The 13,092-nt window shown below is 42.8% G+C and overlaps 1 protein-coding gene across 3 annotated transcripts in view; it reads right to left on the bottom strand.

The window, feature by feature from the left end:
- The window catches only part of BEND7 (BEN domain containing 7), a 78,160-nt gene extending 74,250 nt beyond the window's left edge, over positions 1 to 3,910 (bottom strand). Inside the window, exons 1-2 of one of the 3 annotated variants that reach the window (XM_087823586.1) lie at positions 3,717 to 3,910; positions 1,406 to 1,489 (exon numbers count right to left, since the gene is read on the bottom strand). In XM_087823586.1, the coding sequence (XP_087679712.1) occupies positions 1,406 to 1,489; positions 3,717 to 3,777 (145 nt within the window). In that variant the 5' untranslated portion in view covers positions 3,778 to 3,910. The remainder of the gene's footprint in view (positions 1 to 1,405; positions 1,490 to 3,716) is intronic. The other 2 variants (XM_087823581.1, XM_087823582.1) reach the window with 2 other exon arrangements.
- Between the last annotated feature and the right edge of the window lie 9,182 nt (positions 3,911 to 13,092).

Here is a 13,092-nt window from a genome sequence, read left to right as displayed (position 1 = left end):
CCTTCTGGGTCACAGCATTTCACTTGACTATTAACCTTTTGATTTTTAGTTCTCTTAACAGTAAGCAGGTGCTGAGAGCAATGCCGGCCTCAGTAATATTCTCTCCTTGATAGAAAGATCCATGTGCATTCAATGATTGCTTGTGTAAAAAATGTTATGTCCCTCCTATTTTACCTCTGTTAAGTGTCTGCTTGATTTCTCAGTCCTTTGCCACACCCTTTCTCTTCCTCAAAGCAAAAGAGAGAGATCCTGGTGACAGACTACTATGCTGCCTGGCTTTCACATTGTTTTAATTTGTAGCACTACTCACGCTGGGTCTGAGCAGCAATCTGTTTCCTTAAGCTCGGTCAACTCGCCCCAATTCTGACCTTTGCTTTTAATCACTCTTGCCCAGACTTTCTCCCCTTCTCTGCTTCCTTGTTGTGCAGCATCCAGCCCTCCCCTTACTACCAGCAGTGGAAAGGCGTCCAGGATGGGCAAGGTCAAAGCCAAATGTCACCATTTACTCTCCATTCTGACTGTATGGGTCTCTCACCCCTAGAGGCAAAATCCTAATTTTGGGCTTCTGGTCTGCAGATAACGAACTGCACATGCAAGGTACCAAAAACTACGCATAGGAAGAGTGGCAACATTTTGGACTACCTAGTCATTCATCATGCAGCTACATTTATCAAAAGGTCTCAGAGATGCTGCTTTTGCTCTCTGTTTCTGAGCTGAGCCTGGAACGAAGACAGTGAAAGCAAAGCCTGGCTAGACCCTGACCCCAAATGTTGGCATGAAATGAACACAAAGCCAGGAAAATGAGGAGCTGCGCAATGATAACTAGCACTATCAAGAGGGTAGGTTAGGCAGACAATCACACTTTTATTTTCCTTACGCTTTTTGACTGTAGATTTAATTTAATTTTGTCATGGCAGGATTAGCAACCAGGCCACAAAGGTGAAGGGACATAATAATAAGACAGCGTATTAATCCTCTATCCCACCCAAGGCAGAAGCAAAACCAAACAAATAGTGGCTTCCTGGAAATTGAATTTCTGTTATCCAGATGTCAAAGATGTAATACCCCAATTACACAAACTATTGCCAGTGAAGCGTGCCAGCGAATATGCAATGTAAATGGGGTGAGCACAGAGCGACAAAACTGCACCGTCAGCATCTGGCTCTGGGAGTGAGTGATAATTAGCACTGTGTGTAGACACTAATAAACATTTATGTCTGAAATTACAACTTTTACCAATGTTAATAAGGAATATATTGGCAATCTGTAAAATAAAAGGTCTTGAAAAGAATGTCATACATTAAGCAATCGCAGACATTTCCCGTTCTGGCACAATCCCTTTTCCTCCCCTAATTGCAAATGGCTACCTTGTTTTACTGAGGAATTAACTGACATAAGAACCTACCTAAAAAAATGGGTTGTGTGTCTTTGGCCTCCCCATTGACATCGTTGCTGAATTCTGAGATCTTATATACCTCATGATGATAATCTGGGATGAGAAAACAACCAAAAATTAGAATTTTAATGACTTGCACAATATGAATAAACAACATAGACTAGAATCTCATTCTATATAGTATGGATGACCTATACTTTAATTTATAAATATATAATTTTCCAGAACTCAGTCAATCACAGAATTTGTAGCTACTAATAATCCCTAAAACTCTGCTTACTCTGTGAATTACACACACTGGAAATATTACTTTGACTTTAGAAAACAGCTTTGCTTGACCACACCGTTTTCATTGTAAATTTGGCCAAGAGATACCAATTACTAGGCTTCTTTTCTTTCAAATGACAAGGATTTGTATAAGTAAAAGAAAACTGTGCCCAATCATAGGCTGGGGGAGGATTCCAAATTTGTCTCCACAACCCATTTTCATGAATATTTGAATAATAGTATGCTTTAGAGTTACCTGGCATTCTCAGTTTACCCAGAAAAATCTCCACCTTTAAGCAGCTTAGAGGCAATCACACTGGAAAAATACTGATTTGTTATTTCAAATATAGTATAATTTGGATGAGAAAGCAAAGTTCCCATCTTTCACACAAGTGAGTCTTTTGCATTCAGCTACTGTACTTTAATATGCAATAGTTTATTTTCTAAAAAACACCTGCAGAGCAGAGAAGAATCAGATCCATAATTTAGGAGGAAAAAAGAAAAAGAAGAAGAAAAACTTGCTATGCCAGTCAAACTTTAAAATACAATATTCTAGAAGTTTCTCTATAGAGGCTACTGTGCTTTGGCAATCTACTTATAAAAAGCAGGATTGACTAGGTAAGCAAATGGAAGCTCCTTCTTAACAGCTATTTCCCTTTTATGGCCTTGGACCTCACAGGACAAGGTCTACTGAAGTACTCTCACTTTTAAGATAAAGTAGCGAGTCCCCTGAGGTCATAAATAAGAAGGCAGCCTACATTCCTGAATGAATCAGATAGACAAATAGGCCAGTCACACATGGAGAGATTTTTAAAGTACAAATGACTTAGAAATCAACACTGCCGGGGGGAAAAATGTACATAGAAGGACAGAGCCAAATATTTTGAATTCATATAACTATTTCAGACCTCTTTCATTAAACAGTGTCAAACTAAAGATGGGGAAACAAATACGAGAAAATCTTCAAAACGTCTGTAAGAAAACGATTTTCAGACCAACCGAAAGCAGGCTTTATTGACTCTACATCATAGTTAGCTTAGCTTAGCCTGAAAGTCTCTATTACTTGCAATTGCTCTCTATTTTCATCAGCTTATGTGACTCTCTCAGGTTGTTAAAACAACTGCCTTGCCCTCTATTCTAGCCAAAGCTAGATAGAGCAACCAAGGAAAAATGGACAGGTTCAGTGGTTTGGTTTTGACCTCAAATTGATCCAGATATTTAAACCAAGTGGTTCTAAACTCAGTATTAGGACTTGTGACATTGCCATGAAAAAAAGTCACCTGCCTCTAATTTAAAGTGACACGATGCATCTCTGTAGACATTTTTACGCCTGTTCTTCCCAAGTTCTGACCCTTTGTTTTTTAAAGTCAAAAATCAGGAAAATAAAGACTCTAACAAGTAACTGAACACACACTGTTCAAGTGATGACACTAGTCAACTTTCCCCTCTCCGGATAAAATCAGCCCAAGCCCAGACACTGTGGTGCACACCTGTTAAACGGTCAGGAACTGGCTGGCTGATTATTATTTTTTTAATGATACTTATCTGAGTGATAAGTGATCTAAGACACCTTTGCAGCTCCAACAACATATCTAGAAAAGATTTCGGATATAGACAATTCTTATATGGGATTGTACAGCTCATGGGCTTCCTTTTCATTCTTAAAAGAACCACCTCCACCCTTTCCCTTTCTCTTTGGGGAAAAAAACCCCCAAGCGCACAACCATTGGTCGGGATGGGCGTCCGCACGGCCTGATGGAAAGGAGGTTCTCCCCCAGCCCCCAGCCTGGCCGCTGGAGTGGAATACCAAAGAGGGCTCTCTGCTCCCCAAGTGTCATTGTTTGCTAATTTCCTTAGTGGCCTCCGACTTGTTTACGAGGAATAACCACCTCCCGCCTCCTCCAGTACAACTTTGCTCGCCTCCCGGCGCGCGCGGCCGCGGCCCCCTCCGGAGGGAACTCGGGGGTCCCGGAGCCCGGACCGAGGCGCGGGCCGCGCGCGGAGCTGTTTACGCGGCGCCACGTCCTCGCCCGCCCGGCCGGGAGCCGCTTACCTCCGCTCACCAGTTTGAAGCTCTGGGATTTCCTGCTCCTCTTCCTCTCGGAGAACTCCATGGTGCGCGAGGCAGGGCTGCGGCCGGGGGGCCGAGGCGGCGGCGCGGCTCTTGTCACCCGGCAGCGGGAGCGCCGGGACCAAGGTCCGTCTCTGGAATCCGCAGGGGGGAGGCCACGGGAAGGGAAGAACCACCTCGAAGCCGCTTGGGGGCTGCGGCGCGCGGGGCTCGGCAGGAGGCGCTTTCCTGGGAGTTGCCCCCTCTGGGCCGCCGCCCGGGTCCCCTCCACGCGCCCCCCGACCCCGGCTTCTGGGAATATGCGGCCGGAGCCGAACTTTCCGTTGGGGAGCGAGATGGGGGCGGGGGGGGCGGGCCGGGGCGGCGGGCGCCCCGGGATGTCGCCGCGGGCCGGCCTGGGCGCAGCTCCGGACGCGGCGGTGGCGGCGGCGGCGGCGAGCGCGGCCCCGGGGACGCGGCGGGCGGGCCGAAGGCGGCGGCGGCGGCTGCGACGGGGTGCGAGCCGGGTCGGGGCGCTGACCGCCCCCGCGGGAGGAGGGGCGCCGGGAGGAGGCGGTGCCGCCGGGACCCCAGGGCCACCTGCTGGCGGAGCGCGGCCGCGGCCATCCCCGGGGGCCCGGCCGCCGCCACCCACCAACCTGGCCGCGCGCGCCCCGAGGAGGAGCCGGAGGCCGCAGCACCCTCAGCCGGCCTACCCCCGGGGGTCCTCAGGCCGGCGCCGCGGGGTCCAGGAGTCGGGGCGCTGCAGCTCGCCGGCCTGCGGCCGCCGCTCCCTGGGGCCAATCTTGTTATAAATAGTCCTGGGTGTCGGGGACCCTCCTGGCCAGCCCTTTCTTGCCTTGAGATCCAGGATGTCCAAGGGCCAGACTCACTGGTTTCAGGCAAGTTTTAGGAAAAACAAATACCCAAAACTTACCCATCTGCGCTCTGCAAGGAAACGACGAGGTTTTAGAATTTATTGGTGAGGAGAGTATAGAAAGAGTGAGCTTCAATTCTTTACAAAGAGGGATGTAGGAGGACAGAGTTATATTTAAGGAGGGAACTTGGAATGTAGGACTTGGAGAGGATGGAAGGATGAGGGATGGAAAGTCTGTGGGTGCTTGATCGCTGGGCTGACTCTTAGGGAAGAAATGGGCAAGGCAGGGGCAGGGGACTCTGCCATTTGATGTAATAGTGCCACAATCATTGACATAAACGGAATGCTTTTATAAGTTTTATATAATATTATTTTCTGGGGAGCTAACATCTCTAAGGCGGGAATGGAAAGTAATTTACACCACCTGGGAATGGCAGTACAGGATATGACAAGCTTTAAAGTACCTGGCCAAACTGGTCATTTCTAGACCCAAATATAGAGAGTAAAGAGGTGGACAACACATCCACCCCTGTGGCAAATTCAGGTGGCCCCAAAAGAGTAAAGAGGGATAAGAGAAAAGGGTATGTTGATAAATGTGGTAAGTTCTACTGTGAGTCTCACTGAAATGAGGAGACAGCCACTCAGGGTCCACTGTTAGTGAACAGAGATGTTCAGAGTAGGACAACTGGGAGGAAGGGGGAAGCTGAAGGCAACTAGCATAAACATACACACACTGGGAAACAAAACCAAGGGACAGGGTAGCCAACCAAGTAGTGAAAGCAGGGCCTGGTACACATTTTGAGGTCTTAGGAGCTATGCAGCAAGTGCCGGGGCAGTTATACGTGGCCAGGTGCCAGAAGAACTGTTCATTCAGTTCCTTAAGTTCATAACCTTTTTGGTCACTGTCTCCTTTGAGATTATATCCAAAGCTCAAGAAGATTTAATAATTATAAACATTAACTTTTCAGTTTTTTTTTTAATCCTCACCAGAGGATATTTTTTTTCATTGCTTTTCAGAGAGAGTGTAAGCGAGGGTGGGGGCGGGGGGGACATCTATGTGAAAGAGACACATCAATTGGTTGCCTTCCGCACAAGCCCCAACCTGGGCCAGGGATCGAGCCTGCAACCAAAGTACGTGCCCTTGGCTGGAATCAAACTCGGGACCCTTCAGTCTGAGGGCTGATTCTCTAACCACTGAGCCAAGCAGGCTAGGGCTAACTTTTCAGTTTTATGACAGTTGCGCATCACAAGGGTCATGGAAAGAGTAGGCATCCCTACTTTAGCCCCAATTTATTAATTTGTTGTCCTAACTCAAGTTTCCACTTTCTTTTGCTTTAAGGGTTTTAGTGGTTGTAATGTAAAAGAAAGGAAGCAGTATTTATAATGAAATTACTTAAGTGAAAATGAGATCTTGGAATTCTCGAAAATAATATTACCTTATATTTATGTGGGGCTATTCTTAAGGAATGGAAGGATATTTATACATTACCTAATATGTTTGATTGCTATATGAGGTTGGTAGATATTAATATTCCAATTTAGCAAATGAGGAAAATCAGTTTTCATAAGATGATTTTTTTAGTGACACCTGAATGCCACACTATCTTAAATGTGCTACATTAACCTTAATACCTTTCTGTCCTTTAACATAAATTTTTAATGTTCTTTTTTATTAAGGTCTAACTTATATAAAGAACATTAATCTTATGTGTACAGCTCAATCATTTTCTTTTACTTATGTGCACATCCATGTACCCCCCTTACTCCCTAAAAAAGGGAACATTTCCAGCACACCAGCAGGCTCCCCTGTGGTCCCTCCCAGCAGATAACCCCCCGAAGAAACCATGATTCTAACATCTACCACCATAGGTTCCATAGGTTGGTTTTGGCTGTTCTTGAACTTTATATAAATGAAATTATACAGTATATACTATTTTGTGTCAGGCTTCATTTGCTCAGCGTTATGTCTATGAGAGTCATTCATGTTGTTGGGTATAGTAGTACATTCTTTTTCACTGCTGTACATTGTTTTATTATAGAAATATACCACAAGCTTTCATTCATTCTGTTGATGGATATCCTTGTGCATTTTAGTTCATTTCTTTGGGTGGACGTAAGCACACTTAATCTTGTGTATATATTCATGAGTGGGATTTCTGAATTACAGCATATACATATGTTTAGCTTTAGTAGATACTGTCAGATAGTTTTCTTAAGCAATTTACACTCCCACCAGCAATATATGAAAGTTCTAGCTATTCCATATTTTCACCAACACTAGGTATTATCAGGGGTATAGTGGTAGATCACTGTCTCATTGGGATATTTTAAAAATATATTTTTATTAATTTCGGAGAGAGGAAGGGAGAGGGAGAGACAGAAACATCAATGATGAGAGCCATTGATCAACTGCCTCCTACACCACCGCCCACACTGGGGTTTGAGCCTGCAACCTGGGCATGTGCCCTGATGGGGAATTGAACTGTAACCTCCTGGTTCATAGGTCGATGCTCAACCCCTGAGCCACGCTGGCAGGGCTGTCTCATTGGGATTTTAATGTGATGCCCCAGTTCACCAGTGATGGTAAGCACATTTTCATATGCTTATTTGTCATTGGGTATTCTCATTGTAATGATCCTGTTCAAGTCTTTTGCCCACTTAAAAATTTTTACATTGTTGGTCTTTTTTATTAATTTGAAGGAGTTCTTCCTATATTCTGGGTTCTGGATGTAAGTCCTTTGTAGGATATATGTGTTGCAGATATCTTCTTCCGATCTGTAGCTTGTGTTTTCATTCTCAATGTTCTTAAAGTTCTGAATTTTAATGAAGCTGGGCTTATAGATCATTTTATGTCATGTTGAATAAATTATTTTCTGTCTGCATACTTAAAACAATTACTTTTGTTCACCCTCACCTGAAGATATTTTTTCCATTGATTTTTACAGACAGTGGAAGGGGATGAGGGAGAGAGAGAAAGAGAGAGAGAAACATTGATTTTTCATTCCACTTATGCATTCATTGGTTGATTCTTGTATGTGCCCTGACCGGGGATGGAACCTGCAACCTTCACGTATTGGAATGACCGGCTGGGCTACTTGACCAGGGCCTGCATACTTTTCTTTTAAGCTTGAATTTGTCAGTGTAATAGTTTCCTAAGGCTGCCATAACAAATTACCACGAACTTGGTGGCTTAAAATAAAAGAAATTTATTCTCTCACGGTTTTGGAAGCCAAAAGTCAGAGATCACTATCACTGGGCCAAAAGCAAGGTGGTAGCAGAACTGTGCTACCCTCCAGAGGCTCTAGAGAAGAATTTGTTCCTTGCTTCTTTCTGTGCCTTGCTTCATCGAGCGTCTGGAGGCTGCAGGCATTCCTTGACTTGTGGCCACATCACTCCAGGCTCTGCCTCTTTCTTCACAATACCCCTCTATGTGTGTGAAGTGTCCCTCTGCCTCTCTTGTAAGAACTGTTGTGATGGCATTTAGGGCCCACACGATTATCCAGGATTATCTTCCCATCTTAAGATCCTTAATTCAATCATACCTGCAATGACCCTTTTCCATATAAGGTCATATTCACAGACGCCGAGGATTAGGATGTAGATGTTTTGGAGATCCATTTTTAAGTCTCCTAGTCAAATTACCTCTAGAGTAACTAAATCTCAAGGCAAGACAATCATATTATAGACAGGTTTTGGCTGGGATTTCAGAAATGAGTGCAATTACCCAGGCAAAATTTTAATATCTGTGGTCTCAGTTTCTTTATCTGTAAAAATAATAGCATGCATTATCAACTCCACAAAATTGTTTCGGTAAAATCTTAGATGTGATTTGAAATTTAGGGTCATGTGGTATTAGTCTGTTGCATACTTGAGAAGATGAAATTGAATACCTTACCCAGGTATCAAAATTCACATTTTTGCCACTGAGTGAAACTTCTAGGTAGGTAAATACTTCCTGTGCCGTTATAGGTGTCCAGGCCAAAGGGGAGGTTAGCTTGGATTTTATTACAAATGTTTGAGACAGTGTAGCATCGTAGTTTGGAGTATGTCCTCTGTTATCAGTCTTCCTGGTTTGAAGCCCGGCTTGATTGCTTCCTGCTGGCATAATCTTGGGCAATTCAGGGACTGATATAAGAGTACCCTCCCAGCACTATACCCGGGGACAATTTAATATAAAGAATTGTTAACTAGTAGAAGGGGGGTTAGTGCTAAAAGGAGTAAAGGTGTCTAAGGGGTACAGAAGGCATAGTATAGCTTCTGCCTCTTGGCTGCGGGAGAGGGGACAATAAGGGAACTAAGGACAAGGGGAGGGTCCAACCCCATCCCAAGGTTGGGATTCAGTCCTTTTCAGAGAAGCTGTGGCTACTAGAGGAACAGGCAGCCTACTGGTAGCAAAAGATTTTCAAGAAATGGGGCCAGAGCTAGACTGCAGAAGCAGCAACCAGTGAGGAGAGTGGCTCAAGGTGTAGCTGAGACTCCACCAAGCTGGCCTCTGGGCTCCCACATTGAATAAAGACCATGGAGGGTCAGAACCTGTAAGGAGGGTCTTCGTGGGGATGCAGCCTTGCAGTGTCCCTCTGGTGCGCTCTGTTGACATAGCTTAACACCCCCCCCGCCCCCCCACTCCAGCATACAAAGGGCAAAAGGGTGGGTTTGGAGCTGAGAGACAATACAGTGATAACTGTTATTCCCTTATGCCTTGTGTTTCTTTATCTGAAAATGATCCCTCATAATGTACCCCTCACATGGAATTATAAAAAAGTAAATGAATGAATGAATGAATGCATATAAGTGCTTAGATCAGCGGCTAGAACAGTCAACTATTCCAGTTGCCTTTTATTTATTGCCCCACACCAGGCCCATGTAACAAGGTGATATTGATAGAAAATTGGGACCCTGCCTCTGCCTTCATCTATCTATCTATATCTATCTATCTATGTCTATATATCAATATCTATATCATCTCTATATCTATGTCTATATATCATCTATATCTATAGATATATCTAAATCATCTATATCTATCGATATATCTACATCTACATCTGTATCTTACCTATCTATCATCTATCTATCTATCTATCTATCTATCTATCTATCTATCTATCTATTATCTATCTATCTATCTATCTATCTATCATCTATCATCATCATCTATCTATCTATCATCTATCATCTATCTATCTATCTATCTATCATCTATCTATCTATCTATCATCTATCTATCTATCTATCTATCTATCTATCTATCTATCTATCTATCATCTATCTATCTAATCTATCTATCTATCATCTATCATCTATCATCTATCATCTAATCATCTGTCATCTATTTATTTTAATGCTCACCCAAGGATATTTTTTCCATTGCTTTTCAGAGAGAGTCGAAGGGGGCCGGGGAGAGAGAGAGAAACATCTATGTGAGAGAGACACATTGATTGGTTGCCTCCTTCACGCACCCTGACCTGGGCTGGAGATCAAGCCTGCTACAGAGGTACGTGCCCTTGGCTGGAATCAAACCTGGCACTCTTCAGTCCTCAGGCCAATGCTCCAACCACTGAGCCAAACTGGCTAGGGCTCTGCCTTCCTCTTTAGCACTTTTAATTAGATGGTCAGATTTGAGATACTTCTTAGGTTATACTTTAAGGATTAATACTATCTCAAAACCTACCTTTAGAAATGTAAAGACTTCTAATAGTATAACAATTTGGAGGGGGAAGGTCTAGCTTTTTTTAGCAGAGAAGTATGCATGATATCTTTCTGTTTGAGTCTTTAAATAGAGAAATCAGTGCCAAATAAGTTAATTCCGTCAGTGTTTATTAATTGCCTACTCTGGGTCAGGCAGTGTCCTCAGCCCTGGCGATACTGAAGTAAACAAGACAAAACATTTCTGTCCTCATGGAATTTGGATTCTAGGTGGGGAGCTAGGGGAGATAGGCAATAAACAAAATAAATGAAAGTATGGTATAAATGATCAATTTATGGAAAAATAAAACTGGGAATGAGGATAAACTTGGTTCTTTTTCGTGTCTCACTACTTAAAAAGCATTTTTTGTGTGTGTTTTGGTGCCAGTTCCATGTGCATTCCCATGGAAATCAGAAACCCCAGGATCCCAGGAGAGCCTGTGATGGGAATGTTTTCCTTTCCACATAGAGATTTTGGTTAAATTTGAGTTAGGTTCTCCTGTTTTAAATCTTCCCTTTACAATATAAACATGTTCATTTCTCAGTCAATTCAGGTTTATTGTACCAAGCTGCACATATGCTCAGGGGGTGATAAAGTCCTTTGCCGATTGGCAGTAGTCTTAATTCTTTCTTAAGTGCCAGACTGGTGGTGATTATGCCTGATGAGTTGTTAAACCCAGTCTTTGTCACCTGTATGTCTGAATGTCAGTATCTTAAGTCTGAGGAGGACCTCTGTGTTAAATTTTCTTTTAAAATATTTTTCTTTTTAAAATATTAATAGCACTGGTTGATCTCCAACCTATGAAATAAAAGTAGAAGTTTTAAACTAATCTCTTCCATTTAATTACCCTATTCCAAAGACTTTCGAAACAGGTGTGAAAATTATAGGAACCACAGATTTAAAAAAGTGTTAGTTTGATATGTCTGAAATTAATGTTTCAATTTATCCACCACAGAATGTCATTACACATCTATGTTTTCTGTAATTTATACCATATACTGTTTACTCAAATTTAAGTGTAAAGCATGGTTAAATTATGCTCAAGAAGGAATATGAACACTGTCTACAATATAGTGACAGGAAAAGAGGTTAACCAGGAGTAATGGGACAAAATTTAAGTAAGACAAGTTGGAATAGAAGTTTCAGGAAAACGGTCAGGTATCTAAGATGTGTCTAACTGAAATAAGCTAAAGACTATAAAACATTTAGAGGAAGTTTACTGGAAAAGGATTAAAGTTATAGAAAATATTTCTATAGGCAACACGTTGTTGTACATGTGGCCTAAACGTGGACTAGATGATCTAATAAGTTTGTGTCTCATGCCTTAAATTTTCGATCCTTGGTTAATCGTGTCAAGAAGGTTTGGGATAAAGATCAAATGAGCAATTCTATAGAAAAGAGAGACAGATTTTGTCAAAGTGATTTCCTTTGTGCCCTGACCAGGTGGTTCAGTTGGTTGGAGTGTCGTCTCGTACACCAAAAGTTTGCAGTTTGATTCCTGGTCAGGGCACGTACCTAGGTTTTAGGTTTGATCCCCAGTTGGAGGCAACCAATCAATGTTTCTCTCTCTATCTCTAAAATAAACAAAACATATCCTCAGGTGAGGATTTAAAAAAAAAGTGATTTCATTTGTTATCTTTGCCAGTGTGTATAACATGCCGACGGTACTTCCATTCATTTTATCATGGCTAATTTTATGCTGGCGAAGGGGGCCAAACTGATAGCTTGGAGACTGCAGTCTATTCCACACTTCCCTGACCTATACTTCAGTCTCATTCTAAAGGAGCCTGGGTGAGAGCTGTAAAGGCAGGATGGTCTCTATGCCATTCAGTTTTCTTTGATTTTTGAGATTAATAATGCAATACTAATTAGTGTTCTTAAATATTAGCATTTAACTTGAAGATTGCATTCATTAATTCACTGAAACTCCCACCTATGTGCAGAGCCCATGCTTCTAGGTTTTTGGCCCTGTAGGAAATATAGATCTCTGAGATACAGCTCCTGCCTTCAGTGACTGTACAGTTTGGTTAGCTGCTAAAATGAGAAAGCTGTTGTCTTCACATGGGCCATCACTTCTAAAACACTAAATGAAAAATGGGAAATGGAATTTAGATGGGTATGTGGGGCTGGGGAGAGGGTATGTGCTGGAGGAGATTGCCAGGTTGGGTGAGCATAGGTTTATTTCCATCTATGATGTTCAACGGACTTGTTTTTACTCTTGTATTAGAGTTTCCAGAGAAACAGAACCAATAGGATAGAGAGAGATCGATACAGATAAACAGAGTCATTTGAGGAATTGTCTCATGTGATTACAGAGACTGAGAAGCCCATCACCTATATCTGCAAGCTGGAGATCCAGGAGAGCTGATGGTGGAATCCAGTCTGAGTCAAGAGGCCTGAGAACCAAGGAAGAGAATGGTGTCAGTTCTAGTCCAAGGGCAGAAGATAGATGTCTCAGCTCAAGCAGACAAGTAGGAAGCAAAGGGGGTGAATTCCTCCTTCCTCTGCCTTTTTGTTCTATTCCAGCCCTCAGTGAGTTGTTGGATGATCCCCACGTTGGGGAGGTCCATCTGCTGAGTCCACTGATTCAGGAAACAGCATCTGAAATAACATTTAATCTGGGTATCTCATGGCCAGTCAACTAGACACATAACATTTTTTAAAAAAATATGTTTTTATTGAATTGAGAGAGAGAGGAAGGGGGGAGAGAGAGAGAGAAAGAGAGAGATAGAAACAGTTATGAGAGAGAAACATTGATCAGCTGACTCCTGCATGCTTCCTACTGGGGATTGAGCCCAAAACCTGGGCATGCACCC

Source organism: Miniopterus natalensis, chromosome 1 (assembly GCF_054644295.1).
Source record: "Miniopterus natalensis isolate mMinNat1 chromosome 1, mMinNat1.hap1, whole genome shotgun sequence".
NCBI classification, from domain to species: Eukaryota; Metazoa; Chordata; class Mammalia; order Chiroptera; family Miniopteridae; genus Miniopterus; species Miniopterus natalensis.
The sequence above is the reverse complement of the archived record's forward strand: the minus strand, read 5'-3'. Positions and strand labels throughout refer to the sequence as shown.